Source organism: Xiphias gladius, chromosome 16, assembly GCF_016859285.1.
Source record: "Xiphias gladius isolate SHS-SW01 ecotype Sanya breed wild chromosome 16, ASM1685928v1, whole genome shotgun sequence".
Taxonomy (NCBI): Eukaryota; Metazoa; Chordata; class Actinopteri; order Istiophoriformes; family Xiphiidae; genus Xiphias; species Xiphias gladius.
The window spans coordinates 25,677,886-25,702,941 of record NC_053415.1 but is presented as its reverse complement, the minus strand read 5'-3'; the positions used below and the strand labels follow the sequence as shown (position 1 = coordinate 25,702,941).

Sequence of the window (25,056 nt, the reverse complement as noted above, 5' to 3'; positions counted from 1 at the left end):
TTGTCTAAATCTAAAATAAGATGGAGGCGTCTCTCCGTTCTTGAACCTCTAATTCTAATGAAAAAATTAAAACCAATTCGTACTTCTACATTTTTTTTGCTAGTTATTCCACACTAGCATCGAGGCCAAGGCACAAAAAGTTAGCCCAGTGTTACTGTAAATGTGGGTAGGTCAAGTCCACGAATTGTGATGAACATTTCAAATGGACTACTTAGGTAATCATTTTCCAGTTCCCCTTTGTTTTCTAGCTGAATAATTTTGACTAACCTGGGGGTTTAACACATGGAGGATCTCCCGACTGCGCGTCCATTTTGAATCCTTGGTTCCCGCTCGGCAAAGTACCCGGATCGGGCCCCGAACGCTAACTCATCTCTTAAATCAGTAGCCTTTTCTGTCGTCGCTCTCGTATGCTGTCATCCATAAGCACTTTGCCGGTTAACAGAACAAACGGTGGCGGCGGCGGCGGCGGCAGACTGTATGAACGGACGCCGATTAACGTTAACTCCTTTGTAACGGCTGAAAATCACGCGGGGCCGCGTTTGTACTCAGCCAAAGATCGTTTGTGGTGCGAAGGAGACATCACTCCGTGGCATCACTGTACGATTTGTTTTTTTGTTTTTGATTTGGTTTTTTTTGTAGTTCAGTAAGTCCAACAGAGAAAAGATCTGTGTCATTTCAGGAAAATCTCCCACTTAAACTTTTGGAAGGAGTATTCAGATCTTTTCCTTAAGTAACGTAGCACTACCTCGGTCCAAAAATACTCGTACATAATACTAGCATCAGAATATGCCAGTGCCAAAATTAAAAATACCCATTATGTGGTGAAGAATGGCCCATTCATAAATACTGTACTGTTGTATTATAATTATTGACGCGTTAAGCATCACTAATCTTGCAGCGGGTAAGGGTGGAGATAAATTTAAATATTTATGTGCTGCCAAATAGCTTAATCTATTATAATGCTAGAGCTGCAACAACTAGTCGATTAATCGATCAACAGAAAATGTCCCGGGCAATAACTTTGATAATTGATTAGTCATTTTGAGTCACTTTTTAAGGGGGAAAAAAATTGCCAGTATTCCTTTTTCCCAGCTTTTCAAATGAGGATTTGAATCTTTTCTTTGTCATACAGGACAGTAAACTGAACATGTTGGGGTTTTGGAAAGATGCTCGGTCGAAACAAATCCTCCGAAGTGGTCACCTCGGCCTTTAGGAAATTTTTCACAAAAGAAAAGCTAATCAATTAATAGAGAAAATAACTGACGGATTAAGCAATAATGAAATTAATCATTAGTCGTACACAACTACACAATAGACAATACAGTTCATTAGTAGCTAGGTGTACCTAATAAACTGGCAACTGAGTGTATAACCTATCAGAATATTCCAGTTTGTGGAAAAAAGATAAGGTGTGGAAGTGCATAGGCTACACTTGTTGCGTCATCGTTCATATTTTATGCTGCTCATCTCATTTTCAGGTTGAGACAGCAAACATTTTGAAATGTCTCAAGGAAAGTACTGTTACAAATATACCATCAACCATGGTTTCACTCTATTCAAGTGTCCGCGTGTCCGGATCCCTGATACTGACATATAGATATACTGTGTAGACATACAGTGCACATACCTGCATCAGGGTAGAGACTCAGTGTAAGATAAAGCAGAGGCGACAAGAGGTTTTGGTCAGGAAAAGATAACTTTATTTATTCTGGATTACATACTCTTGTTATATTTGATTACTTGTAAGATAGAAAACACAGTAGCTTTTCAAAATAAAAGCAAGGTCCATTCAATTAATTATATTTATTTATGGTTTTTAAAACACACTTCAATAAATATTTTTCTTCTTCTGGTCTCTTTTTTTTTTCTTTTCTACTTTACAAAAACATACAGTGACTGTCGGAACAGCTGAGGAAACAACACTGGATTAAAAGGTCAGCGGTGTAGACACAGGCCAACACAGACACTGCAGATGCCACGGGTAATATAGAACCTAAATTACCGTTACACATTTCCAAGACACAGCTTTGTCCACGTCACTATGGCAGGTATAAACAACTCTCCAATTATTCAATGAATGTTAAGCACTATTTGATCACTGGTCCGCAAAGATAAGTAGCATCACACACAGAAGAGCACACATAGAGAGATATAGCTCTAGGTTAAGACATGTGGGTAACAGTGATACAATGCACCCCAGTTGCAGCACCCTGCTCCTAAGCGTGGATCAGTCTACCACTCTCATCCTTCAGACTCCAAACTTAAAATGCAATCACAGTGAGAAACAGAGCGTAGCGTAGACCTGCTCCAATTTAGAGGGCATAAAGGGAAGTAGCTAAATCCACACCTCAGGGATCGGGGTGCAGCACCGGGATACAAATGAGATACCATATACTGAACACCATAGTAAAGCACTGTAGTGAGTGGCTGGCCGCTGTGCCTTTTGCAGAGGTAAACACTCATTTTTCAATACTGCAAAATGTCATCAGGTAAAGCGTCTCGAAAAAGCAAAGTGCGGTGACATGAAGCAGAGTGTGAGAGAGGCACGGAGAGGCTAACCTAAAACCCCATTTTCGAGCGTTTAAAGGATCATACGTGTGTTTCTGCAAGTTTAGTTCATTTACTACAAATCACTGCTGACTTTTTTCCAAAACTTTGCAAAATATAAGGACTTGAAACTTGCTTGAGATGGGTCATCCGTCATTGTGAACATCACGCTTAGTTTTATTCTCATAAAAGCTACATTATCGTTATACAATAATGTAACGGAAAACATGGATTAATTCTAAAAAATCTGCTGCTGTGGGGAAATCATGAGCTGTTGTGGAGCTCAGACAGAGTTGCTTACTTTACAGTGTTGCACTGATGAGCTCTATTGCAAGAAATTCAAACCCAGACAACAAATAATAAGCAAAAACATACACAGCGAGAAGGATAATGTCAGTTTGGTAGCTGCTTGCATTAAAAAGGCTTTAAAAAGGGAAGTGTTTATCACAAAAAAATCAGTTGCAGATCCATCTGCGTCTTCATTTGCATCACCACAATATGTTATTGTAACTTCCTGAACAAAACTAAACCCACGCAGGATGCTCACTGAAATGGATTCAGCTCCAGCAAGTCTCTGCAAGCTCACCATACTGACATTAACTGAAACCAATAGCTGCCTGGGAGGTATAAAAGCACATTCGATCTATACATTTCAAATACAACGGCATGTTTTGCTCTTGCAAGTATACAGTGAATGATTTGAAGTAAGTGGGTTAAATCGTGCAAAAACACAGGCACGGTCCTTTGGATCCTCCAGCTACAAATTAGTGGCTCAGGTGTTGTATCTTCCTGACTCACTGCAAAGGTCAGACTCCACTGAAATAACGAGCTGTCGTTTTTCTTGGTTATTACGTTGCCTTGGCTTTATGCAGCGGCGCGGTCATCACTGCCTACCATAGGTCGTCTCTGTAAATACGGTATATGCCTGATAGATTGTTCTGAGAATGAGATTTAACTTAACTAGACCTGATTACTGAACCCGACCCCTCTACCCTCCATGTTCACCTACAACGGTGAACCCTGTGACCTCCATCTCTGCGCATCACCTCAGGTAAAGTAACTCCCATCGCCTGTTTTTTCAGTTTGACCCAGTTGTAATTCCCATGTCAGCAGGCATGTAAACCAGAACACAGAAAGCTAATACAGTGGTTTGTTTTACTGGAGCTGATGCATCATTAATGGAGAGGGATCCTCCCTGCAGGTCAACAGATCTCAGAGGGAGAACACTTCTTGTGATCCTACGAATTCCGTAGTTTTTCTCGGTACTTTGAGCATTCCTCTCAGGGGCGGTGGAGCTCTTCCAAAAAAGCCTCTGAAACCGCCGTCTGCTTCAGTGCATTTCAGACAAACTATGGCAGGTAGCTCGGCAATGACTGTGTAAGCAGGAGAACAGGATTGTACCATCGGGACCGGAACTAGGGCACCATGGTATCATGACAGACGTAAGCACACCGGCATATACACACATCCCAAAGCCTCCAGTGAGTCAGAATGTTGGTAATAGACCAAAACAGCAGGTGCTGTCACCCTGTCTAGTGCTCACAGCCAATTATGAAGCTGTGCAGGTGCGCTCACCCAACCACACGTGCAACTAAAAGTTAATCCAATATCAGTCCCTTCTTCTTCTGTCCTTCAACCTTTGCTCCCTCTCTCCAGTACTGTCTACGTCTTCTACTTTTAGAAGCGTATACACACACACATAAAAAAAAATAAAAACGGAAAAAAAAAAAACACACATGGAAATGTTATTAGGTCAAGCTCCTCCTGTGTTTGTGACTCAGTGCATCAGCTCTGTCATTCCCCACCTGGATTCTCCAGAGGACGAGCAGGGACAGCAGGATGGAGAAGAGTGGAGGTATGAAAGAGGTTAATGGTATTGCAAAAAAAAAGAAAGGAATGTGAAGATGAATGAAAGGCAACAAAACAGCGTATAAAAATATGGGATGTCATTCAGAACAAACAGTAGTCCTGCACAAGCTCTTCAGAGGGGCTAAAGAAGTCCGTAAACCTCAGCGTCATCCCCCACGCGTCAGTGTTTCTCATTACATCCTGTCTACTGCAAAATGCCACCAGCTGGGCTGATGGGCCTGCGAGCTGTTAAAGTGTTTAGCTGTGATCCTCGTCTCTGATCGGTCCACGCTCCTGCCTCTAAAAGGGCAGAACAAACATTCAAAATGTCTTCTTTTCAGGAAGCCCCCTCCAGTTGCCCGACTTGCTGTGTTCAAACACTTTGCATTGCCACCTGCAGCAGATTAGGCGGAAATAAATTGGTCCAAATCGGCCTGTTAAAGAAAAACCTGTGGTGCTCTAAATTATGAATACCAGAGAATCCAGCGGGACATTTTCAAACTCACCTGCCTTACTGTCTTTTTAATGACATCAAACCTTGTATCGCCAAAATGCCTTTGGCATTTTCCAAAAGGTTTCGCGACACGTACACTTGAAATATAATTTTGTAGTGACACGTGACAATATTCAAGTAGGTATTTCTAATCTGGTTATCTTAGTCCTGTGTTTTGCTTTGCATTACCTCTGCTTAAGTTTGGTTCAAACGTAGCATTACAAGACACAAGAACACGAGTACAAGAGCTGAGTTAAAAGAACAGGAATCACGGATTTTCCTGCGTTTCCAAGACACACACACAGTTACGCCATCACTGACAGCCAAGCACAACTATGAGCCGTGATCAGTAGCACCTGCTGGACACCATTTTTGTAGTTGTTTTCAAATACGTTTATAAGCATCACTGAATTATAAAGTTAGTTATGTAGTTTTCAGTCCTTCAGTCAGTACACATTGACCTACACGGCCTCATTGACTTTCTTGTTACTTACCACTAATATTATTGCTACATCAGTACGGTGCACTTCATCACCAACGCTTCGGGAGTCTGGTCTTCCTACACACAAGCGCACACACACCCACAGGCTGAGCGTCCATTGCCCCACATGTTGGTATAGTGAGACGGTAATCCGATCCACACATGTACTACGGCCGACGTGTAGTACTACAGTATCAACACACATCCACAACTTCTCAAATGATGGTGTCTCTTCTCCACTACACCCCATTCCTCGTGTTTCAGCCGCCCCTTCGCCAAGTGAACATGACAGGCTCAAAGGCTATCAGAGGGGAGATAACAAGAACATGCAGGTGTGTGTGTGTGTGTGTGTGTGTGTGTGTGTGTGTGTGTGTGTGTGTCTGCTCCTGCTGCTTATTTCGCACAATGCATGAAGATAGCAGTTAGATGAGGAAATGTGTGCATGCTCAGAGTCACAAGGGGGGATCTTTATGTCCTCGGGTTAAGGTTTAGAAACTGTATCAATCCTCAGAATCTCATGGGTCCTTGTGCTTTTTTAGCAATTCATCCGTAGAGTTATTCGAGGACAGAGGCCTCAAACAACCAGAAAACAGCTCGGGAGCTGAGTTTTTGTTATGAAATCGAAATCTGGGAAAAGCCCAGGTGACTTTCCACCTCTGCAAACTCCCAACCCTCGTTAATAACTGTTGATATTTTAGATAAGGTCTATTTCTTGCAGCAGATTCATTCAGGAACTAATTTTGGGGGTTGACTTTGGAGAAACTTGACGTCACAATAACATTCGCTCTGTTTTTCAAGTTCGAAGACCAGAGACATCCCACCAAGAGGTGCGTTCAGCCAACTCAGTTGATGTCGAGGACTGTCAGTCATTTACTGTATAGCCTACGTTTAGTGGTACCTGTCTTAAGCCAAGTCATTCTTGGCAATGCTAGATTAATTAAAAGTTTTGTCTACTCCTTTAGGTGAAGGACGACGTTTTTGTTTTTTGTCTTTTTTACATTAAGCCACAGCAAAAGTTCAGTTACATCTAAAACCAAAAAACTTTTGTGAGTTTTAAAAAAAAAAAAGTAGTATACTAAAAATCTGGGCTACTGGAATTAGTTCATTTCTATCAGTGTGTTTGTGGGTCACATTCTGTCAGTCAGTCTCTTACAGCACCTTTCCATTTTCCATCATTTGCAACATAGCACACACACCCAGATCTTGTTATCTTCCAGAGGGACACGCCGAAATGCTGACACTGAAAAACAACTGTCCCATCAGTTCTACATGCCCTCCACTCTGCATTCCCTACCCCTGACACACCAACAGGACTGTAAACATCAGCTCCACGACAGCCCCGTTTATCACAAATTGTTCAGGTGTCTATGGTTTCCCCTCTAGCGAGGGAAAACCGCTAGGTTAAGTTGAGTTAAGCGGGAGCTGTCGAAATTTCAAGGACCCCTGTGGAGTGTCATTCCTTGCTTTTCCACCATGGAGTTACAACATTCATGAAAAGCTTCTCTGCAGACTGGACCTTCAGTAATAAATTGATGAACTCAACGTAAGGCTTTAACAGATAAACTTCGCTGGTCTAGGCTAGTCTAGACACTTACTGCACTGGATAAAAGGAAACACTCTGCCAGAAAGAGAATCCTCTGCCTCCTCTGGAGCCTTTTACCCCCTTACTTTTCTTTTTTTCTGTCTTCCTCATCTCATATCTCCTTATCTCTGTCATCCTCTTTAATTACTCTATCCACTCCCTTTTCATCTTTGGCAGCGTGCTGGACACGAGGGGGGGGGGACAGGTGTCAAATGCGTCCGTTGCCATGTGTGCTGCTGCGGCGGACAGACAGGGGGTGCGAGGTGTAGTGCAGCTCTGCCGCGGAAAAGGTGGAGGATGAGGAGTTGGTGGAAGAGGAGGAGGAGGTGAATCCACAGGCTTCGCAGGCCAGAGCCAGCTGCCTCAGGGCATCCAGGGAATCCATCTTAGCTCCCCGTAACAGATCGCTCTGACCCTGCAGCACACAGGGAGATACATCAATCTGATTCATGTATGCACAGCAATAAACTTCAAGCAAGGACGGAAATTACGGCCCATTATTAGCTGAGGTGTCTTGCTTTAGTTTGACACCTTCTGGGACGTGGCAAAAGGCAAGTCCTGAATAACTGCAAAATCTTTAGTAAGTGATTTAAAGCTACAATAAGGTTTTTTTGGCCACTTCAGGACAGCAGAACGTGCGTTTCTATACACTTGACTTTAAGCTCTGTTTTTGGCTTCCACCGGCTTGTGAAGGAATCAGCTGGATCGTTAGCTCCTAAATCCTCCACTATGTTCACCAGCTAGTCGTCTGTTGCTTGTTGCTGGGCAGATAACATACAGAACCTCTTCACCAAAAACAGCTGCCTGCTGTGGCTGGAAACGAAGTCGATGAGAGCAGATTTACAGGCTGGAAAAACCAAAACAATGAGCTAAAAGAGCCTAAAAGGTTTGTAGACCTGAGGGGAACTGTAGAGTCGGGTGGTTATTCTCTGTGAAGCTGAACAACCTCGTTCACATTACGCATAGTAATTTTATCAATGGTTGATTAAAAAAACATTGATTATAGCAGCTTTAAATTTTTATTTTGATATTTCAAAAACTACATTTAAAAGACAATATAAAAAAAAAAACTTTTTTCTTAATGTGCAAAAAGCTGAACTGTTGCTTCCACTTTTTTGTTGTCAGCTTGTGCAGGGATCCAACTTACACGTGTTAAAAGTCAACTAGCAGATCCAAATAGTGTTAATGTAGTTCAAATTTAATAAGAAATACCACAGATCGATGTTGGCAGGGCAAGAAGCAGAAGGGCCCAGGTTAGTTAACTTCAACAGATAGCTGTTGGCTTTAGCTGGACCATGGAGTGAATTTGTTTGTCGTTCTTGGATTCAACTTTGTAAGGAAAGCTGGAGCTGTGTGTCCATTACTGTACTTATGAGTTATGTGAACGGCGAGTATTAAAACAGAGAAAGGCTGCAAAAAGGTTGAACTCTTCTTTTAAAGGGAAACACAGAGGAAAACATCTTTCAAAATAAATGTACAGCCTTATTTAAGAATTCTGAGGAATATCCTTCCCAAGTGAGTCTCAGATGTGTCACAGTTACTATAAAACAGAGGGAAGTTTGGATATCATTATGTCTTTGCTTTCCACTACCTTGAGGACAGTGATGTTCCAGGTGAAACTCTCCACAGCTTTACTTAGCTTGCGTCCCTTTAGCCCCTCCTTATCCCCAAGCCGAGAAAGATCCTCATGGAAGTCCATGCCTACAAGACACAAACAGGGGCCGTGCATCCGTTTACAGTGGTGGGTGAGTCAATAATTCAAATTCATGCAAAATGCAATTGTCAAGCGTAAGGGTGATTTGCTTTCATAATTTTTGTGATTAGCACAAAAATAGGGGTGAGTGTCAGCAACATGTTTTCATGGGTATGTTGTCGGATATTGGATTTACACATTTATACAAAAGTAAAGTTCCGTCCTTCGCGACATTTGCGTCGTCAGTTAAAGGTCAGGAGTTATCACAGGCAGCGAGAGGGTCTAAAAATACACTGGTTCGGTTGTGTAGAGGCCTGTCTTTTTCACTGTGCATCCTCGTTGTACAGCTGTCATACTGGTGCATTACACCTGACAGACTTTAGAAAATGCAAATTATAAATGTAAGACTGCATTACAGTTTTATTATGAGTGCACAACAACATTTCGAACAGATGTATACTCGGTGGAGATTTTTCGCAAATGTGGCCCTCAACAGATCCTCATTTCAAAAAGTACAAATATGAGAGTGCCTTTGGTTTTTCCCAACAAACATCTGGGAGTGTCAAAATCACCAGCAAGTACTGTATCTCCACTTGTAATGTTGTTTACTGAGTCATTCTCCGAGGGGTCAGCCGCTTGAGGTTCGTGTTAGACTTGCTCATTTGGTGAAATTTTAGGATCTGGGAAGATCCTGCACTGCAGCCGTTTTATTCAGGCGCGCTAATCGAAACTGTTTTTACTCAGTTCATGTCAGCGACCATCCAGCCTTTCATCCATCTCGCACTGTCCTGCGCCACCGTACCTTCTCTCTGCACCTGGGCGATCCTCTCCTGAACGGCATCTGCGTTCTCAATCAGCTGTTTCTGGGCGGCAATCATCTGAACAGACAGGGAGAAAGTTTGTGTTTGACTTGCACAGCTCGGTGCATATCAACGCCGTGAGGCCCAGCGCTGCTCGAACTCACTGAGCTTTATTTCAAATGGTACATGTAGTATTGAGGTTTCCAAAAATACTATATGTCAGGCTGAAATTGAGGCAAATGCGTATCGAATGAGTTCTTAAAACAAAATACCTCAGGGCTAAAACAATTAGTCAATTGATCAAACAGATCAACACCAAACTACTTTGAGTATTGATTTATCATTTAAGTAAATTCAAGCAGTAAATGTACAGATTTACTGCTATTCTCTGTTATAAAAAGTTAAAAATGTTTTTTTGGAGTTTTTAGCTACTGAAGCTACTAATTCCAGTAGGAAGGATAAAATCAAAGTTCAACAGGTTCAATATTGACAACAAGGTGAGTACTTTTTATCAGTGTTGCTAGCTTCAACTCCCACCAGCCCATTTTTTATGTATACCCACTTATTCTGTACAGGGTCAAAGTCAGTACAATGCCATTATTACCAATACAAAGGATGGCCAAACCTAAACAAGAGGCACTTGGATTGCTTTATGTCCCACCATGATGAGTAACAAGGTCAAAGAGTCACGTACCATGGAACAAGGTTGGCGGGACATAACAATAGGACCCGGTTCTGATATCAAAATTAGCATTTAAGTGAAATCAAAAGGACGAGCGGGGTTGATTTGGATGCTCTGAGTTGGAAGGCAGCACAGAGCACAAAGCTTGTCTCAAATCTGTGGGGAAAAAAAAATGCAAAGAAGAAGGAAAAGGACAGAATGCTGGCTAGAGGGCAGCAGAGGGAGGAGGATGAGTGTGTGATTACTAAGCCTTGTGTCTTTGTGCGTGTGCCCAGAAAGCCTGAGGAGTTAGCCCGAAGATGTACGACTGGAGATCACACCAACTGTGGCTTCATGACACTGACCTGCTGGGCTCACATTAGCTGAGGTTCACACTCAAACACTGTCAACTCCACTGACATGCACAAACACAAAGTGATGGTTAAAGGGGAAAAAGTTCTCTCTCCACTGAGGTGTGTGTAGGTGTAATGGCTGAGCGCTGAAACAGGTGGGAGAGATTCGTCCTGATCTGATGCAAGAGGAGATCGAGTAGGAGGAGACGCAGCTGGCAGTCAGGGTGTGAGTTTGTGCGTGTTTGTATTTGTGCTCGAGGATGAGCGTGGGTGACTGTTTCATGCACGTCACCTCAGAGTGTCCTTCTGCATATTTAATGCCTTAGGACACTGTAATTGCATGTGGGGGTGTGTGTGTGTGTGTGTGTGTGTGTGTGTGTGTGTGTGTGTGTGTGTGCTCTCACTCCGCTCACGCAAATGCATCAATAAAAAATTAAAAAAAAAAAAAAAAAAAAAAAAAAAAAACTTAAAAAAAAAATATAAAAATAAAAAAAAAGAAAACAAAAAAAAAAAAAAAGTGAAAGAAAAACAGTGAAACATGAAACAACATGGACTGCACTTTATATGGACAGCACTTTATATAGTGTTATTTTTAAGATACTTTAATATATAGGATATATGGCAAACATTACACTGCAGCACCTGGGCGTGCGTATTTTGTATGTTTAATGCGCCCGCGTTAGCAATTAGCAAGAGAAGAGAGAAGCACTGGATGCAGCTTCACGGAGCCGCTAGCATGTTTAATGTTTTATTTATTATTCTCGTAACTTTCAAAAAAAAAAGAGAAAAAAAAAAAAAACAACAAACAGTCAGTCTCTCAGTCTTTTTTCTTCCTAACCTGTCTGTGGCACTCGGCCCCAAGTCCATTTCTTCCTACTGAGGACGTAAGTCGGGTCAAAAATACATTTACAGTATGTTACGCTCTATGTACATGTTTTAAAAAGGCTCATCGGTTTTTCTAAAACAGCTGGGCACTGTAGTTTTTAGCAAACACTGGTCAAATAGGAGTAAATAGTGCCTTTGTTGGGAACTATTTTCAGCAGCAGATTAATACACATTTGCTGTTCCAGTGAGTGCGTCTGGCATCAGGATGATGTACGTGGTATTGATCCAAAAATAATCTGCAGCGCCCTTTTTCACCCACTGTAACAGTGTGGCTCATTTATGTGTTTTTAATAGTTTTTTGGACAACAGCGAGGCTCTGCGAGGCACAGAGGAATAAGATACATCAGGCTTTGGGGATGCACAGAGCATCCCAGTTAGTAGGATTAAATACACTGGTCTGGTTTTGGTCAAGTGGTTCCTCGGGTTCGAACTGTGCCGTTCGACTGGCGATAAGCACAAGGCAAGGATGAACACACTCGGAGAAGAAGAGCGTCCATTTGTTAACAGTTACTACTAGAGAGAGACGTCAGACTGCATTAGGTTGGTGCCTGTTTTGAAATGTAGAAAATGTTCATCTCACGGAATATCAAAGCCAAGGCTCAAAACTCCAGGAACAGGTAAGAAAGTATTTGTTATCCCCTTAAATTAATGGACGTGGCTAAATTCTACTATGCACACAAAAAGGCCTGAAATCGGAGGCTGCAGTAGGTTTGTGCATGCCACCGTCCTCATTCGTCTTACTGACCGTGTCGTAGGCCGTGAGCAGTTTTCGTGTCGGGTCTGACGGGTTGACCAGGGGCTCCAGACTTGGGTAGCCCTCCTTCAGCACCATGGTGGCTCCCATTGTGCCCTCAGGGCTCTGCAGCCTCGTGGCCAGGCTCTGGATGCACTGCTTCAGTTTGGCCACCGCGGGGAGCCCACACTGCTCTTTGAAACTGGCGTTGGTGCTCTGGAAACAGTGTGACAACAACAGACAGACAGAGAGGGAGAGGGAGAGAGACACGAGGAGGAAGAAGAGGAGAGGTAAAGTAGAATTAGATTAGATGTACAGTTCCGGCTGGTTAAGGTCAGAAAGGGGGACACACCCTTTACACTCACAGACACACTTCCCCTCCTCTCCCCTGTCATCTGCTGTCTCTCTTGTGAATTAAATCAATATGGCAGTCGTTGCCGCTTTTAATCCAGTGAAATCAGCCTTAGCTTAAGCGCATTTGGCAAAAGAGAAGACAATATGGCATAAATCTGGAACAGAAAAAAATCCTAGCGTTCGGAGTGTTTTTCAGCTGCAGCGGGGACAGGGACAAAAAAACAAGAGTCATGTGTTAATCTGGAAAAATGCCATTTTGGGTCACTTCACAATGAAGGTAAAAGATTTATTTTTGCCCGTACAAGCACTGCTGTCTAACTCAACGCTATTTGCCACCTGGCAGAGCCCCACCTGGACCGGCGATTATCACGCCCCACCTGCGTGGAAGTGTGAGTGTGCACACGCACGTAGGGTGCATGTGCAGGCGGTGTGCCTGTGTGTGTGACAGGCATACAGCAGCAGAGGCATGGTGAATAATAACTGACTGTGGCAGATGAGTCTACAGCTGGATTCATGGCAGAGAGACAGAGAGAAGGCGAGGGTTCACGTCGGAGGGAAAGGACATTGAGATTGAGGCGGGCAGATTAAAAGCCATTTGTGAATGAGCGAATTTCTGTTAAGGACTGAGTGTGTGTGCAGTCTATGCCTGGGTGTGTGTGGGAGGGTGCCCGACAGACTGATTGGGAGGGATTGTTTCAGGGTTGGGTGATACATGAGACGACAGGGAATTATCTTCTGACGGAGATTTAGCTACACGGTTTATCCTGAGGAGGCTATTCAACCATTGCAGGGAATTTTGTAGATGAATGAGCAGGAGTATCTAAGGGCAATGCTGGAATTTCAGGAATTCTGCTTCAGTGTCATGGAATAGCTTGATTTTTCCAGTAACTGAATTCGCCTTTTGTTTATTTAATCCAGTGGTTCCCGACCTTTTTTCTGAATGAACTCCTAATACAGAGCAATGTCTACCTGTGAAGTTAACGAGGAGTGGTTTTCTTTTCACATACTGTTTCAATTGAATCACATTACATGCCTAAGAGGTGAAACTACATAGTATAACCATAACTACGTGGACACCCAGACGTTACACCAAATTCGGTTGATGAACATCTTATTACAAAAGCACGGGCATTAAAAGATACTGTAGTTTAAACCTGCAATACCCTACTGGGAGAGAGTCAGGCTAGCTGCTTCTCCCTCCCTCCAGTCGTTATGCTAAGCTAACCACCTCCTGACAGCGGTATCCATCATCTAACGCTCATCAAGAAAGCAAATACATTTATTCCCCGGAAATGTCAAACAATTCACTTAATCTGCGGCTATAACAGCCCCTGCTCCTCTGGGAAGGCTTCCTGCAAAACTCTGCGACCAAGCTGCAGGACTTCAGCCACAATAGCATCAGCGAGATTGTGCACTGATGTTGAGTGATCGGGTCTGGCTCACAGTCGGCGTTCCCGGATGTCGGGGCTCTGTGCAGGCTGGGAGCCGGGAAACCGCTTCTTTATGGACCTGGCTTTGTGCACGGTGGCACTGTCATCTTGAATCATTACAGGGAAGGGGTGTCCACATACATTTGGTTACATAGTGTGTATTTATGTCATGATATATATCTCCAAAAACAGATATACCACGGAAGAGGATTCTATTGACATCGCCCACCCGTAGCTGTTTGTAATCAGCGCTAAGCTGGCGTGTGCTGTGCGGCCAGGTTCTATTTTTGCCGGTATTTATAGATGCTTTATAATCCTCCTCCACTCTTCTTACTGACTCTTGTTTTGTCACTGCCTCTCCTCCTCCTCCTCCTCCTCTCTCTCTCTCTCTCTTATTCATCCTACAGAGAAGTCTTAGGTAGAATCTGATTTCAGCCCTGTCACGTAAGCCACTCCAATCCACCCTCATAAGCAGACACCTTATCACCCCAGCCTAAAAACACAGAAGCTGAGTGACACCTGATCTGGTGTCACTCATCTGTTAGCATTTCTTCTAACCTGCCTGGCAGGGGGCTTTCTCCACATCAGCCAATGAATCACAAAGCGCCGGAGAAAGTGTTTGGTTTTACTCGGGTAAATCTTAAAAGCACACTTCACCAAAATAACTCATCTCTAGGGGAATCCGGTGCCGATAGTTTTGGTTGTATATACCCAGGTTTTGGGATATGTGACTCTGAGATTTCTGCCTCTACCAAAATAAAATAAAGGTGAATGGAACTGTGTTTTTTGTTGCTCAAGCACTGACAATGAAAACTGAAATAAAACCCTTTAAACATCTCTTTCCAGGAACAATGTCCTGGTTACTCTGGATTATCCAAAATCCTCACTGTAAACAGCTTTTTTTCCTTTCATTTCATTTCTTCCAAAACATTCCAAACGAAAACTGTTTGCAGGTGGTCTGTGGATTATCCAGTGTATGCCAGCGCAGTGGGGCGCCTCCCCAGGGCCGGCTACGTGAGGAGAAAGGGAGGGATTAATTATTGAACATTGTAGGGGACTGTCTGTGTAAACAGTCAATTTACAAACTATACAACACTGGTGGAATTAATACTCACATTCTCAAAAGAACTAATGGCACAGTGTCAAAAAATACTCCATCATAAATAAAAGTCCTACATTCAAAATCCTACTTACGTAAAAGCGAGTAAGTATAATCAGGAAAACGCACTTAAAGTATTAAAAGTAAAAGTAGTCAGTGCAGGAACACTGTGCAAACCTCAAAATGATCAGAATTAAAAAATGCTAAAAGAATAGAAGCAAATCATCACATTTATGAAGCCAGATCTATGAAATAATTGGCATTTTTGCATGAAAAATGACAAATCATTATCAAAACAGTTGGCAATCAATTTTCTGTCAATCAATTGATCAATCCTTCAAGTTCCACCTGTATATACTGTTGGTTACATATGTTTTCTATTAAAAAATCTTAATCTTTAAAGTCACTATTAACTAAAGCTGTCAGATAAATGTCGTACAACGTTTTCCTCTGAATTGTATTGAAGTATAAGGTGGCATGAGAAGAAAATACTCAAAGCACAGTTCTGTTGATTTTGTCGGGGGGGGGGCATAGTGTCAGACCCAAGCCTTAGCACATAAAACTGAGACCCTGTATATGCATAGACACCACTAGGACTTAGTGTCATTTTGAGCGCTGATTCTGAGCCTTTAAGTAAAGTAAGTCAAGTCAAACTAAAGTAAGTAAGTCAAGTCTTTCCTCGTGGGACTGGCAGTCAAACAATGTATTTCATCAATGGCTTGACAGGTGCAAAACCCAACCAGCAATTCCCATCTCACCTGAGCTTCCTCCCGCAGGTCTGTCGCCTCCTTGAGGGGGGCACCAGCCAGTTTGAAAGCCTCATCGACCACCTTGATGCCAGTGTGCCTCAGCGTGACGTACTCCCGCCCCCGCCTCCCCACCCTCCTCACCGACAGACCTCGCCGCTGGGCCTTTCCGCCTCCCCGCCGGTTGGTGATCGCCACGTGGACAAACAGGCTGGTGTGGGGTAAGGGGTCCCCCGCCAGGCCCAGCAGGGGCACGTTACGGTAGCCGGGCTGAAGGCACTCAAAGGCAACGCTGTACTGGCCGATGAAATCGTCTCCGATGTAGTCGTCGTCTAATACCACGAAGCGCAGCAAGGCCAGCTCCGGCATGTTTACCTGGAAACGAACAATGGAGTGGAAATCCATTCTTACAGCTGTGCAACAGTACGAAAATAAAACCGTGGCAAACAACCACTTCGCATGATGAAATGATGCTCAAAAGTGGAGATTTTGTACCTCATCCATCCATAGCAACCAGAACAAACGGGCAAACACTCTCAGCCGATTGAGATCATGCAGTATGATCAAAAGCCCCTGGAAAGCTACTAAAGGGCCGTTGAGGAGAGATTGTTTTGTCAACTGCTGTTTCCACGTTAAAGGACAAGAAGAACTTACATTTTGCCATGTACAGGTTTAATGCTTGCACTTGTTGTTATTTGAGTTTGATTCAAAAACATGATATTGTGATACCACTCTGCAGTAAATGCTTTCTCTTTTTAATAGCATGAGGTTATTTTTCCTCAGACTCTCATCCACCATGTCGTGAATGCTGTACATATGCAGTAACCTATGTGTAACCACGATGCAGAAGGAAGCTGCAGATTAACGTTCACTTTCAGGAATAATTGGCTGAATCAAAAAGCACTTTCCTATAAATTTAGAACCCAGAAGTCCCAACACTTTTTCAGCCCTTTAACTTTAAGCCTGCTTTAATTTATTATTTGGCAACTTGGGGATAGAGCAACAAGCTACACACACAAAATATGCACACACACAGACACACACACACACACATACACAAATGTAGAGTAAGTGGGAGGCCAAATGAAGCCGGGAGTGTGTCTCTGCATATTCATTCTGTGCAGATGAGCAGAGGGTAAACAAATTTCACAATGAAACGTTATCAGCTAATGTCTCTGTTTTTGTCTCCACTAAGCCTGGCACAGAAACACGCACACAATCATGCACACACATGCGCACGCAAACACACGCACACACACACACATACACATATAGATGCATATAGATATATACACAGTGGATGGATATCTTTGTCGTGTTTATAGCAAAAAGCAAAACCAATCTATCATTCCGAACAGAGACTGAACATAAACCTGCCCCCAGACAATATATGTTTGTGTGTGTGCGTAAGTGCATGTGTGCGCATCCACAACAATAAAAGCATATAAAGTCTTCAGGCTCGCAAGGAAATAAACTCTAGCAGCACAATTGAAACACTGATTCCGTCACGAATATTGAGAGTGCAGTTTGCATGTGTCTGAATTTTGTGTCCGTGCGTGTGTTCTCTCACATCTGTTTCATTTAAAAGTCTGCTGTTATGAATGTTCCGAAGGAAACGAGCGGCGCACGGCAGCAAAGAAACTCATTTATTCCACCCTCTGGTAAAAAAAAAAAAAAAAAAAAAAAACTTGTTGAATCCTACAACAAAAGCAGCAGGACAGTTTCATTTAGTTCAGGATTTATATTCATCAAACTCAGTAACTGTATTCCAATTCAGGGGCCAGGTCCTACAAAGATGCAGCCTTCGGAGGACAGAGCCTCAGCCTTCTCCTAAAATGAGTCTGTCTGACCTCAGAAAAGCTAAAACTAATTTAGCATTACGTTAGCTCAGGCGGAGGAACAACGGTGCATTTTCCTCTATGACTGTCTGAAAACCATTTCATTAATGCTTCAGAATCAGTGGCTCGCTGATACGTCAGCTGATTAGCAGCTACCAGCTGACTAGTAACGTCCAATCATTTTCATGCAGGTAACAGTTGAAACTATGACAACGCTCATGCCCACGTGCCCGGGCTACCTGCTGCCTCACCTCCCTCCACCACCAAAACCAGCTCCGACTTGCCAACTGAAGTTTTTGGTACTGTTGTACATCAGGGGGCCAGAAATTAGGTTCAACCATGGGCCAGCGTTGTTCATTATGGGGCCAATGTTCTACAGGCACAGTGGAAACGCTTTTCTGTATCTTTTTCGATAGGTTTTGTTTTTATTCATTTAAGAATGACATTTTTTTTTTTTTAAAAAACATTTTAGTAATGTATCTGAGGGCAGATTTCATAATTCCCCCGAGTAAGTGAGGACCAACAGAGCTGCAGCAGTTTATGGTAATCCTCGTTTGGCAAAGAAATGACTCCTTAACGTGGACACATGTTTGGAGTTACTCTATGAGACAGAAGAAGTAACAAATAGGCTATTCGCATGAATAACACATGACATACTGGATATGGTTAAATGAAAGTACCGCTGTTGACATAAATCTGCTGAGGTCAGAATTAGAAAATGTATCTGCATTATCGTAAAGTTTATTAGACTTAATTTCAGAACCATGCACTGTGCACACAGCATGCCGCTCTTCATGTGGGGGCAGAATTTGATACATAGTTACATAGTCATGTCTATTTGGATTTACATGAGCCTTGTATTTACGCTGTTTTAGACAGCAGATTTGGGGGAAAATTATATAACAGTTTTAACATAAACTATAAAAGGAAAGACTAAAGTTTTCATCAGGAAGCCAAATATCTTTGTCAGAGGGCCAGATTTGGCTTGATTCACGTTTCTGTTTCGATGGGGGGGGGGTGATTTTTCCCCAGCAGAAACCTCACAGTTGCTCAGGATCCCTGGGAGCTCCTTTGAGCAGCAGAGCCCTGTCTGACGCATCTAACCGTATAACCGTGTTCACTGCCGACAGCGATGGAGTGTCCACTTCTTTGACTTCAGTCTCTGTCTCTATAAAGGTCACCTCAGCCGGTCCCGGTCAACTTGGAAAAATGTCATTGTTAAGAAACTTGTGCTCAAATATCAGACCGGGTGCTAAAACACAGCGGTAAACGAGTTTCATGATACCAGATTTTACAACACATCAAACAGCTTGTAGCAGCACACCTTTTCAACATTGAATATATGCATTTACTGTGACGTCCAGCTTACGCAGTGATGAACATGTTCAAGCTTTGGCCCCAATTCAAAACAGACCCATGGAAAACCTTCTGCAACCTGGCATGTTTAAATTAAAAAGCACAAGACCGGATCAGGGACCAGAACACAGCCAGGGGACATTTTTCCTTGCCAGTGTCGCCGAGTGCTTGCTCGTGTGGGGATGTTGGGTCTCTGTAAATATTATAACGAGTACGGTCTAGTCCTGCTCCATATGAAAAGTGGCCTGAGATAACTTCTGTAATGATTTGGCGCTAAATAAATGAAACTGACTTGACTTGACCCGGTCTGAAACAAGGGGCAGGATAATTAGACCTGCTCCAAACCCAAAGAGCAAACACCAACACCAACAGCATCATGATGCACCACCACTTGTCCAGCAGTTATGGTGAAAAACAGTCGCAATATGCGGCATTTTTCACATGCAGTTGACAGTTCACACGCTGTTTCGCCTTAAAAGGCACATTTTTTCCATCCGACCACAGCCAAAAGGAAGTATTAAGACATATCAACTATAAATTGGGCCTGTGTTGGTTGTCAGTTACTTGGAACTAAGTATACCCATGTAAACCCCTTTAAGTCAGGGTGCTAACAAGACCAAACAGTAAAGTTCGTGCTTTTTATCAGCCACTTTGTACTTCCAATTTACAATTTTGAATGCACAGCTTTTACTTAAGTTAGTGTACAGCTGCTTTTACTAAGGTAAAGGGTATAAATTCTTCTTCTGCCATTGCGCCTGAACGCACCATTAAACAACTGACCACTCATACTCAGGGCAGCAATGAATACCTCCAGTACATCCTCAGGAAATTGGGCTAAGTATGGCTGCCTTTCTCAGCTGCGTTCTCAGAGGACACCTTTGGAATGGAAGAGGCCTTGTCGACCTGAAAAGAGGTATTTGATTCCTGAATTGCGAACTTCAAAGACGGCGGCTCCTGAACTGGGACACAGCCGGAGGGACTGAAGGTCTGACGCTGAGGCAGAAATGGCATTTGAGGAGAAAGAAGTAAAATAACACAGACAGAGAAAATATACCCAACCCTGTCCACATGAGGTATTATTCCTCTTTAAACACATCAATAAACCACTGTGGCTCATTAATGAGACATGTTCCCAGCTGTTTTAGCAACTTGTAATAATAATAATAATAAATAATAATAACTTTATTTGTATAGCACCTTTCCAAAACACTGCAAGCAGTCGCTTGTCCCCAATTGGACAAGCACAAAAGCTTATTTTTGGGTCAGTGGTTAGGGTAAGTCTTCAAGAAATGAATGCAAGTCTACGTAATGTCCCCAAAAGTGACTGAGGTGAATGAGTGTGTGTGTGTGTGTGTGTGTGTGTGTGTGTGTGTGTGTGTGTGTGTGTGTGTGTGTGTGTGTGTGTGTGTGTGTGTGCGTGCGTGCATGTGTGTGTGTGTGTGTGTATGGGTGGGTCTCTCCACTCCCATAAACTGTGAGTAAGGGCTGACTGGTGGGGAGAAAAGCAAAAGTTTCATGCATGGGCAAGCCAGCCAGCTCCAGAAGACTGTGTGTGTGTGAAAAAAAGTGACTGAGGTGAATGAGTGTGTGTGTGTGTGTGTGTGTGTGTGTGTGTGTGTGTGTGTGTGTGTGTGTGTGTGTGTGTGTGTGTGTGTGTGTGTGTGTGTGACTGTGTGTGTGCACGTGTGTGCACCACATGATGACTCCAGTCCTGCTTGCTCTGATCTCGCTCTTCTCTCTTTCTCAATTTCTCTGCAACAACCCTGTGGCTGAGCAGAGCAGCTCTCTGACAGTTAATTCAATCAGTTTCAAACCAAAATGTTCTTCTGATAATACAGATAACAAAGCACAGGACACTATCTCAGACGGGATCTCTATTCTTACATCCTTACATCCTGGAATACAATCAAGTCATGGTTCAGTATGACGGATAAATACCGTGTTCATTTGGCTAGAGGTCGTTTCTTGTTTTATTTTGTCTTTTGCGTGAAATTGGAAAATGAGTATTCAGGAGTATCCAACGAGTTTTTCTAATGAAGCTTCGTGCAAAAGGAAAATAACAGAATGTCTTAGATGAAATGAAGTGAATGTGACATAATACAAGCTTGAAGGGAAAAAAAACATCTCGATGAGACCTATCAAGATAAAGAGTGAATGTCTGGACTGGGCTTAAGTACCATTTTCCGCAAACCTCAGCTGACCATATAAAACTATTTTTAACTGATTTCATATTTCTGCCTTGGGACAAAAACATGTCTTTTAAAAGAAAAAGAGGCAGAAGTTAGGACCAGTGACAGTTGAAAATGTTAACGTTAAGTGCACCATCTGGCATCTAAAGGACCAATGCACCGATTTTCCCCTGCGGTCCTATGACACTGACCTACCCCCCGTGGATCAAAGGATCAAACTCAATGCCACAGAACCAGAGATATCGTCTTTTTTATTCCACACATCCTTCCTCCTTGTCCCAACCTGGTGCCTACATTACCCACAGTGCACCTTGACTGCTGACGGTTCAGTCCGAGATTCAGGTGTGTCGTGCCAGTAGCGGCTAATGCAGCCTGGAGCCCGTAGCCTGCAGCAGGGATGAGGAATCGGGCTGCAGAGGTCTGGTAAACTCGCCTCTTTCTAACTCCACACCCCCGGATTTTTAAAGTTGTAGTCTTCGGACCCCACCGACGCTCTGACCTCACACAGCCCCCTTCTGGAGACGCTAAAGGCTTCACTTTTCAACGCTTTTCATACGCAGCAGTACTCCCCAATACCCGTAGACAGACTCGGATGTATTAAAATCAGTGGAGTTCCTCTTTACCGTACTGTATATAAACCCAAACAACGGAGGAAAGAATTCGTTCGTCCACCATCCAAATATTGCACCACAACATCCTGTCACACCCTGAGTGGTAGTTTGCACTACGTGTCTGTGTTTGCGTCGAGGAAGTGTGTGCCGATGTGGCTGCGCGGTGTTTGTGCTTGGCCCCTGTGTCAGGGCCTGGAGGACAAATGATGAAGACATATGAGCGCATGTCTCAACAGGCCGATACCCACGCTTAACCAAACAGCATGGCCTCGACTGAGTCCGGGTGTCTGATTGCGCGCCACCGTGTTTACAGACCTGCGTGTGTGTTACTGAGTGTGTGGGTTTTCTTACGTACGTGTTTCCCTTCATGCGCCTGTGACACGGCTCAAAGCACTCCGGTTCGCCGCTCGGCCTCAGGTTAAGATCCGCAGGGCTAATGAGACAAGCAGGAGCCCAAGGCTCGCTCCTCTCTAAAGCTGCTGCGCACGCTGTGCGTTTTCAACTCACACCACAGGTTTTCGTCAGCTTTTCTACAGTGCAAGGCCAGAACCTGCACTGACCAGAGGCGTGACACCCCTGGTCGGCTTTGTCAAGGTGACGAGTCCTCAACAATGGCGACAAAAAAGAGAGAAAGGCTGCGTTATTTTCTGCAACTCCACTATCAACAGAAAGTGAGATAAAAAAAGAAAAAGGAAAATATGGAACCACAGATGGCTGCAAGATGCAGACAATATGGTGTCTGTTCTGCAGCAAAGTGCAGTTTTATGTCACGGCACACTCTCAGTCGGGACTGCAATTAACTGCAACATGTACAATACAAGCCCAGTTGTACTACAACAAGCTCACTACAGTCTTTAGCTGCTCTTTGGACAGCAGTCATGAGGAAAAAATCGGACCTAGGAACTGCTCAAACCGCAGGCAGCTGACCAAACTCTCTGACCTGCCAGAAATCCAACCGACGGCAATGAATCAGACGTCGCGACCCAGAGTAAACCGCAGGTCAAACGACAACGGATCCGGCAGAAAATGGGCCTGGAATTAGTCAGGGAGGGACTAATTCCGGGCTGAAATCGGCCTTAAACCCTACGGTGCCTGTCCGCCTTAAGACTCTCCTCCTGCTCCTCGTCCACTTCGTCCTATCGTCCTCCCCATCGAGACCCTTTTATTCCCTCTCATCACCAATAATACTCAAGTGAAGAAAGACAAGGAAGACAAGGCTAACACATTTTGCTTCTGCTATGATATCATATTGTTATAAACATAATAAAATAAAACACAAATACCAACACATACTGGGTCAATTTTGGATGAATTAAGCAACTGTGGCACCACACTGTGTTTACAATTCTCATCAAAACAGACAAAATACACCCAGTATTTGGTCTGTTCTTTATTCAAAAGTGAATAAAACCCTGCTTGACAGCAACATTTCCTCCATCTTACAAGAGGCCTTGTTCTGTCTTGGGTCTATAGCTGTCTTCCAACGTTGATGGTAGATGAGGTCCGGCTGGACGCGTTATGGATCTCGATACCCTAACTACTTCTCCATGAGCGTACCGGGAGCACCAGAGAGGAGAGGACATCGGGAGAAGTGGTGTGCAGCATGACTTGCTGTCGGACGCTAGACCGAACTTTGTTTTGATTCTCCCCCCACGTGTCTGAGCAGTGTCCAGTCAAACAAACGAGTTACCTGTCCGTCCAAGTGACTTCAGGACCACGACATTCTGGATGTTTTTACGTTTACATTTTGTGTCAAATCAGTTGTTAGAGCTGGCAATAAAAAGGCAAGACTAGACCCCTTTTTCTTAAAGTGAAAACTGAGACTATTCTATAAAATATTAAAGAGTTACATCAGGGACTCACATATTGCATATCAGCGGTGGTAACATTTTTCAAGCATTTGTGTTGGACGAGCCTAATGATGCGTTCGCTGCAAAAAGTCACATCATCTTTTGATGTCTGGTGTTACACAAGTCTCTTTTGCCACGTTTCTGAGGAAGACGCAGAACACACTGACACGCACGCGAGATTTGGAGAGGACACATCAGTTGTGACAGCTTGTCATTACGGCACAGCCACACTAAAACAGGACTCTGTCAGCGAGGGGTGAAAAAGCCGCATCATCAACACCACACTCATCAAATCCCGTCTCATGTAATAAATTCACTGCATATGTAGGTCTATTCATGGGAGCACCTAATTTAAGATCTTAATATCTTGATGGTCGTGATCCCCCTTCAATTAAGCACCCCGGGCACTGTTTTCACGCAGGTGCAAAGCCGACAGAAGCCCAGCCATACAGAGACCTCTCCAAAATCGCATAAGCCTCTTTGGTGTCGTTGATATTTTCCTCTTTCGTTTTCAAATCAGCGCTTAATCCGGTACACTTTTAAATGCACGCTGAAATACAATTTTATGCAATAAAAGCAGAGTCTTTGCCGGGGCAGATTAATGGATGACTCTTAACAATAACGTCATCCAAAATATGCTCCGGAGACGACGCCAGGCTGCAGGGAAAATGAGTGCATCAACTCCTGTGCCCCCGTTTTTTCCCAGTGAGATTATCGGAGATAGTGGAAGGGACCTCAGAGTGCATCCGGAGTTCTCGGGACTCGTTTTTCTTCACGAAAAAGCACCAAACAATTTCAATTAAAAAAGAAAATTAACATAATATCTTCAGTCTGTAAACAGGATTATTATGAGGAGATGTCATGCAGTTATGTAAATGGCTTAAACAGGCCATTGCATATTGATACGCGCATGTAAACAAACCCAAATATAGCTGAGTGAACAGAACCTTTTAAACACGTGACCTATTTGTGCACAGTATGATGAGTAGGATTCCAGTGTCTCACATAACATTACCTCAGTTGAAAAGGGACGTGTTTTTTGTCTTCGTACCCAGAGCTCGTGTTTACATTTGCCAAGTCTCACACTACCAGTAAACTGCGGAATTTATTGTAACCACGGTCATCAAGAAACTGAATGAATGAATGAAGAGTTATAAACAGACAAACCAGCACCGGTCATGGTAGTACAGAGAAGAGTGAAATGCCTAAAATGCCTTACTTGAAACTCGAAGGTCTCATCGAACAGTGGGTCGTCCTGGTTCTGAGCAGCAGTGCGTGTCCGCTGTTCAGCACAGTCAGCTGGGACACCGTGCAGCTCCAGGACCACATAGGGGTCAATGACCTCTCCCTTAGCCCCTGATCCCAGAGGCTTGGGCAGGTTATGGGCACTGATAACCTGCACAGTAACACGCAAAGCAACTCATGTTTAAATGATTACTTAGTTTATATTTGAGATCATTCTTCAAATATTATCCAGGGTAATTCATTTGAAATCAAATGGTTTAGC

General features: G+C 43.4%; 1 protein-coding gene and 1 long non-coding RNA gene across 3 annotated transcripts in view; both read right to left on the bottom strand.

Annotated features, from left to right (window-relative positions):
* Positions 1-539, bottom strand: part of LOC120801531 — a 42,042-nt gene extending 41,503 nt beyond the window's left edge. For both annotated transcript variants that reach the window (XR_005709109.1, XR_005709110.1), the window contains exon 1: positions 268-539. This is a non-coding gene — a long non-coding RNA (uncharacterized LOC120801531). The remainder of the gene's footprint in view (positions 1-267) is intronic.
* Positions 540-1,700: 1,161 nt separating this feature from the next.
* Positions 1,701-25,056, bottom strand: part of plcl1 (phospholipase C like 1) — a 99,535-nt gene continuing 76,179 nt past the window's right edge. Inside the window, exons 7-12 of the mRNA XM_040149223.1 lie at positions 24,769-24,945; positions 15,718-16,080; positions 12,089-12,292; positions 9,447-9,522; positions 8,543-8,652; positions 1,701-7,366 (exon numbers count right to left, since the gene is read on the bottom strand). Of these exons, the coding sequence (XP_040005157.1) occupies positions 7,160-7,366; positions 8,543-8,652; positions 9,447-9,522; positions 12,089-12,292; positions 15,718-16,080; positions 24,769-24,945 (1,137 nt within the window). The 3' untranslated portion in view covers positions 1,701-7,159. The remainder of the gene's footprint in view (positions 7,367-8,542; positions 8,653-9,446; positions 9,523-12,088; positions 12,293-15,717; positions 16,081-24,768; positions 24,946-25,056) is intronic.